Source organism: Nilaparvata lugens, chromosome 3, assembly GCF_014356525.2.
Source record: "Nilaparvata lugens isolate BPH chromosome 3, ASM1435652v1, whole genome shotgun sequence".
NCBI lineage: Eukaryota > Metazoa > Arthropoda > Insecta > Hemiptera > Delphacidae > Nilaparvata > Nilaparvata lugens.
This window is the reverse complement of record NC_052506.1, coordinates 51,311,214-51,318,541: the sequence shown is the minus strand read 5'-3', so window position 1 is coordinate 51,318,541 and position 7,328 is coordinate 51,311,214. Positions and strand designations below refer to the sequence as shown.

The following is a 7,328-nucleotide window of genomic DNA, read 5'->3' as shown; positions in this document are numbered from 1 at the left end:
TTTTTCAAGATATAAAAATAACATTGAAATATTGCATAATAAATTTTTTTTGTGATTTAGTGTGCTGAAGAATTCATTGCATGCAATTACTACTGACAGTTTTTCCATTTATTGATTCATAAACATCAGCTTTATATGCCTTTATTCCTAAATCTGCATTCTTTACCCATAATATGGGATTGATGGCATCAAAAACATAAAATACAATACACAAAACAAAAACATACATAAGGCATGTTTAGCAAGACAGCATTTCCGACAAATCATCACTCATATATCCACTAACACTGTAGTACGCCTTGCTTTTCAAGTGTTTGGATACAACTCTCTCGAATGCTCTTAAATCTGACTGTTCCACTCCTGTGGGCAGCCTATTGAAGTATGGCAATACCGAACTCCTGAAGCACACCTGTGATCTCTGAAGGCATACTCTGGGAATATCAATCAGCTCTCGATGTCTGGTGTTATGCTCATGCACATCAGTCCAAGTCAACATGTACTGCTGGTTCTTCTTGATATACATCAGACAGAGAAGTAGGAAGTGGCAGATCACTGCTAGAATACCAAGTCTAACAGAAAGGGGCTTGCAGTGTGCACGAGCTTTTTTGCACGAGCATTTTTGCAGCTTCAGTATGTCCACAACCTTCGCTGAATGACTCCACATGAGTAGGCCATAGGAAACGTAACAGTGGGAGAGCGTGTGATACACCATGACTAAATAGGCCTCAGTCACATGACCCCTCAGCTTCAGCAGCAGAAAACAAATTCTGGACAGTCTCGTGGTTACATGCTGAATATGGCTTGCTCAGTTGAGTTTATTGTCCAGAACAAAACCCAGCAGCTTGACAGGGTCTTGATCACCAGGAAGGTTTCTTGACAAGCTGCAGATGACATGCTGGGTCTTGTTTGAATTCAACTGGAATCGGTTTGCCAGGAACCATGAAGTTGAAGACTGCAGATGTTCAGCTGACATCTCCAACACCTGCTGAAGGTCACAGCCAGATGACATCAATGATCCACAAACAAGAGCGTTGAACCATCACTGTTGAGGTCGTTTATCATAATTATAAATAGGATCGGTCCCAGGATTGATCCCTGAGGTACACCGTGGCTCACAGGGAGTGGACAGGAAGAAGCTCCACCCAGAGACACCACCTGCTGCCTTCCAGCTAGATAGGACTCCAGAATGGATAGTGCTGAGTCCACTACATCATAGTAGTGCAGTTTCTCAATCAGGATACAATGGTCAACACAATCGAAGGCTCTGTTCAGGTCACACAAGGTCAGCTCCAGAGACTCTCCATTCTCAAACACCTGTCCAATACGTTCAGCCACTCTATTTACTGCATCCACATTAGACCTCCCTCTTCAAAAACCGAACTGCATACTCGAGAGAAGGTTTTGTCTTTCAAAGAAGTTCTCAAGCTGGGGCTTGATGACTGCTTCAACCACCTCCCCAAACACTGGAGTCACTGGAATTGGCCTGAAGCTGTGGTCCCCCTTTTTGTAGACAGGAACGGGTTTTGAGGTCTTCAGGGAATCTGGAAAAACACCAGTTCTCAGGCAGTTGTTGACAGCTGCTGCCAGGGGATCTGAAATAGAATCAATCACCTCCCGAAGCATATAAGCAGACATGCTGTAGATATTAGGACTCCTGGATGGTTTGAAAGACCGGATTATCCTCCTATTATCTTCTCAATTATTGGAGTGACTGGACAGAAGACAGAAAGACGAGCGTGCATGGGTGGTACTCGTGCAGCCAGAAGCTCAACTGGATCCTCAGAAACAACAGGCAATGCACTCACTATGTCTTTCACTGACTATATAAAGAAACTGTTGAAAGAGTCAGGACTTGCAAAGTCAAGTTGTCTCCTCGGCATTGATCTATGTGAGTTTATCACATCCCATGCAGCCTTGCAACAATTTGGTGCACTCTCAATTTTAGATGCTGTTACCAACTTTCTAGCTTGTTCAATACTTTTTTTGTAGATGGATTTGGCTCAATGGTATCTTTCTCTGTCATTGTCATTGCCATGCTCACATCTATCTTTAGGGCAAGCATGATTCCCTTAAGTCTGGCAAGATCATCAGTGTACCACTCAAGATGACTTTTCACATGGCCTGGGGTTTTTTTGGTCCTTGATTGCAATGTGGCTTGACAATTTCCGGAAGAAAGTTGTTAAACTTCTCCCGGAAATACTGGAAAAATGTTCCAAACAGGTCATTTGTGTCATGGAGCACAGCCTCCCAGGGGTGCTGGCCAGTGCATATCTAAAAAGGGTCAGAGCAGCATCATGTATAGGTATTTTTTTCTGAAATTATAGTTGGCATGCCAAGAAGGTGGTACATCATTCACCACAGAAGAGCTGCAATTTTGGAAAGCTGTTACCAGGGCAGAGTGGTCATCACCATGAAGCTCAATCACTTGAGTGCTGCAAATGCCTGGCTGAAAGCTCACAGCAACATTATCCAAGCAGGCTGCTCCCCTGGTGGGCTCGGTACAAGTGATGTAAAGGCCATAACTTCTCATAAGATCCATAACATATCTTGCTTTTGTGTCATCACCAATAAAATTCAGATTAAAGTCCCCAGCTATTACAATCCTATAGTTGGATTGTCTATTCAATAAAACAAGCAAACATTCAAATAAGTCACAGAAACTGTCGAAGTTACCACTAGGAGAGTGATACAATGAAACACATATAATATGGTAAGCAGGCACTATCACAGCCACTACTTCCAAGTCAAGTTCTTTACACAGTGCAGACACATCAATCACTGTAAAATCAATATTTTTCTGAATGTAAAGAGCATAGCCCCCACATCTGGTCACAGTTCTACAAAAAATCGATGCAAGTGTAAGGTCAGAGATATGTGAGTAAAAATCTGCCTCACCCACAGTCAGAAAATGTTCACAAACACATAATATGTCAAGCTCATATTTTTAAACAAACATTGAAAGTGGACCCTGCTTGGATCTAACACTCTGGGCATTCCAGTGACCAAGAGCAAGGACAATCTTGTCAACACTATTGTCAGATTCAAAATTTACACTCTCTGTGATCTTTGTCTCCCTAAAAAAACACGAGAGTTCTTCACAACTTGCTTATTTGAGACAAAAAATCTACGTATCAGAGCACCAGAAATCAGCATTTAGCAGTCTCACTATAAATTCAACAGGCACCTCAATCTTGAATGATTTGTAATTATCAAATTTAGTACGAAGTTATACACACTCTATTTGTTTAATATTCCTATCACTCAGAAATTTCTTCACTGTATCACATGATTCAGAACATTCAATTCTAGAAAAAATATATATATAGCTGAGGCTATTCGGAAGCTATCACACAGACAGTCCTTGATGGGCTGATACATGATCTCAATAACTGATACAGGTTAAGATATCAATGTGCGATTTTCGCTATTCATTTTCTCTTGGAACTCTGTATCGAAATCATGTTTCACATGACCACTCCTTCCTTTCAAATAGGATCCCTAATAAAACCACTGTCAAATTATTCTTGCAAGAGAAATATTTAGCTGTTTCCATGATTTTCATCAACTCTGTATAATTGAAAGTTTCATGTCTCAAATATTACAATGAAACAGTTCATAAGCGAGCTCTCCAACCCAGGGGGTCATTAGTTTACACTTATTTTACACCATCATTGGAACACCTGTCTACTTCTTATTCAAGCAGTTACATTTTTCCAATTCTGATTTATTCAGATAAGATACGCTTAGAAGTGTTTTAATTTTTTTTTCTTAAATAAAGTTACATTGTATAAGAATACTTTACCTATATCCTATGAATTCTATCAATTCAATTCCAGTATTTTTATTGCTATTTTTGTAATCAATAAAATAATATACAATTTCAACTCTTGTTCTATTTTAGGTTCTCTTCACATTAGATACAGCCCAACAGCTGTTATAACAGCAAAAGAAAAACATGTACAATATGATTGGCATTCAGCCGATTTTCACTACAGCTAGGTACTATTACGATATAAATACTGTATGAGTGTATGTGGTTGCCTATATTACTAGTTTATGAAAGGCCTATATCAGTATCAGTAATGTTAAAAATTAGAAGTAACAAGGATTGTTAATCTGATTTGATGAATAAGGGGACTTCTGAGTTTTGAACACCAAGTTTTGAGTGACCAATGCAAGCACTTCTTTGCTCGCCTTGGTGTACTGACCGTCATCAGCCATTAGCCTAATACATACTCCTGTGCTTGGTGTTTGTCAAGAGGATACTGCATACTCTGGCTGTTCGGAGTAACATTCACTACCATAACAACAGGCACCATGCACTGTTGAATGTCCACAGGAGACGCCTCCACTATTTGCACGCCAGTTATAGGACTTCTGCTCTGCGTGTGTAGCAGTTGCATGAGGCCGCCTTCAAGATAACCGTCAGAAAGTTCCTGTGTGGCAAGACATAGGGTACTCACCTCATACTTCCATCCTTCGTCATAACCAGGATTTGGATTGACTGGATCTGTAGTGCAGTTGACTTGGTCATTGTCGTAGGGGTTGACGTAGTTACGTCAAAATATAGCATACCTTTACTTAATCAAAATGTTATTAGAAGTTGTTGCTGTTTGATCATTGTCATCTTAATAGTTGTTTTTATGTTAGTTTCATGGCACCATCAATCCTACAAGTGTGGGTAATAAATGAAGCAGAAGGAATTAACAGCTACTGACACTGTACTAAAGGATGTTTTTCAGTCACATTCAGTACCTACGTCAGTTTGATATGACGTCCAGTACATGTCAGAGAAATCCTTCTGCTCTAGATACAGTCACTTCATGTGATAAAGCTGGGCTAGATGCACACTGCTAGTGCCAGCCAATATTTGAGCTTGGGTATCAATACATTTGGCCTGTACTCTACTGGATATCAGGAAAACATCTACATATTAAAGAAGAAAAGAATTGCATTACTAATCTCGAGTAAGGCAGTAAAGGAAAACTTGTATCTACCCCGTTACAAGTGAAATATAGTTCAACTGTCATGAATAGGATGTTCTGACACGATTCTGTCATGTTTGTTCGTGCCTTCCTATATCCTGTAGGATTTTATTAGGATAGCCTGTAATTAATAAGCATTGTAAACCATGTTTTAATTAATTAATTAGTATGCTTATTTGACACAATATATCAAGAGAGGACAAGGCTATTGATTATTGTGTTGAATATTAACGATAATACTTTTTCTCAAAATATCATAACAAATGAAATATAGGTAATTTAAAGTACGTAATTAAAACTTGCAGGAACACTTGGACAAGCAGTTAGAAGCTCTGTCAGCCAGAAAAAGCTATCTCGAAACAAAGATTAGAGGTATCACAAAAGCTCTTCCGAATCTTCAGATAGTTCACTCGGATTCTGAACAATTATCTGAAATGATATCATTCACTTGTACTTTGGCTGAAAATGTCAGTGCCAAAGTTCGTCAGCTGGATGTCGCTAGAGTAAGTTCCTGAGTAAGCAAATTTTTGTGGTGTAATGAACTACATAAGAATACATTTTATTCAACTTTTATTAAAATTCAGTTCACACAGCTTACATAATTCTTTTCAGAATTAAATTCTCTACTATTTTTATTGCGAAAAATTATCTGTTTAATGGTCATTAAAGAAAGTTATTGGGCATCAAACGTAGAAGTCTGTGTTTTTCTACTTTTGCATATTTCAACTTTTTCATCAAAAACTACTCACACTACAGCTTCCAGACTAGTTTTATTGAATTTTTCAATATATTTTTACATATGAATCCAGCGTAAGTTTCTCAAAAACTAGTCCCCAAACAATTCAGCATCGGTGTATTTCACCAGAGGAACTGAATTCCGGGCGAAAACTTTAACTCTGTATAGCTCGCTAATGAAGCGTTTATGGATATATGTTTATTAAAAATTTTTTCTTATTTCTACCTCTTCTATCACGTATTAAATTATTTTACCATAATTAAGAATCACCCTTTATAAATAGAACTAATAACTTCCTCTACTGCAAACATCACCCAAAGAACTAAATAGCAGAACGAAATTTGATGAATGAAACTGTCGAATAATTGCGCCCAGACCGGGAATCGAACCCGGTACCTCTCCCTTGCCGGGGGAGCGGCTTTACCTTTTGGACAGTTTCATTCATCAAATTTTTATCCGCTATTCAGTTATTTGGGCAATATTTGCAGTAGCAGAAGTCCTTAGTTCTACTTATATAGCATAATTGGATATTTGAAATAGGTGTTATTGTTATAATAATGTTCCAGCAGTTGGTTGAACTGCAATTTCCAATAAAATCTTCCATAAATTATTATTTAACTGACATTTGAGTCCATGTATTGAACCATTAATACATTTCTAATTATCCTATTTTTCTAATATTGTTTTGTAATGTTTGGTTTTAAGGAAATAAATTAATGGTGTATTTATTGAATTAGAGTCGGGTGTCAGAATGCCAGCAACGCGTGCATGACCTTCTCGATGTGCAGCTGTGCAGTGACGGAGTGCAGACTGCTCTGTCCAGCGACGATTATGAGAAAGCGGCTGCCCACGTCCATCGCTTCCTCACCATGGACCAGAGTCTATTGCAACAGACTGCCGATGATGTACAACAAGGTTTCATAAACATTCTTATAAATATTCCTTCTCTACTTTGATCATTGTAATAAATGCACTCCAATTCTGTATTATGTTATCAATTCATTAAGAAAATTCAAATTAAATTTATTGTTTATATTACTTGTAATATCAACAGAACAGCTAATTCGGCTATATACAATCATGAAAATCATCAGTTTAAGAATAGCGGTTTTCTCAAGTCATAGTAATTAAACTGCTACTGTGTTATTTATGTTCTGGATAATTCTGATTTGCATAAAGTTGCGTACAGACTTACGCTCTGCTCCGCAAACGAACGTTACACGAGCAGATCGCAAGATGATCGCAGGTCGCGCAAGAAAAGAACGCGAACAGAGCGCGAGCTTGGAAAGTTTGTGGGGCGAACCAAGCAATAGCTGCGCATGCGCGGTCAATGTTTTTGTTGGATCAGTGAAGTTGAGATATCTGTGTTAAAATATTAAATTACCAACATTCATAATTAATTATTAAATTATAAAAATGGAATAATATAACATTTTCATTCAAAATTGATCCATCTAGAAAAAACTCATCTCAGTTATCTAGGAGATTTAAGAGTTACTTTTTAATTCTGGCGGATGTTCAAATGTTGAAAACTATTAGAAAGGTACGGTGTAAGGGCTTATTTATTACTTAGTGAGTCAGTTTTTCTTAATTCAATGCAATGTTTT

At 38.0% G+C, this 7,328-nt stretch overlaps 1 protein-coding gene across 1 annotated transcript in view; it reads left to right on the top strand.

Annotated features, from left to right (window-relative positions):
• The first annotated feature begins 5,269 nt into the window (after positions 1-5,269).
• The window catches only part of LOC111054144 (conserved oligomeric Golgi complex subunit 4), a 30,788-nt gene continuing 28,729 nt past the window's right edge, over positions 5,270-7,328 (top strand). The window contains exons 1-2 of the mRNA XM_022341114.2: positions 5,270-5,488; positions 6,459-6,636. Coding sequence (XP_022196806.2) covers positions 5,420-5,488; positions 6,459-6,636 — 247 coding nt within the window. The 5' untranslated portion in view covers positions 5,270-5,419. The remainder of the gene's footprint in view (positions 5,489-6,458; positions 6,637-7,328) is intronic.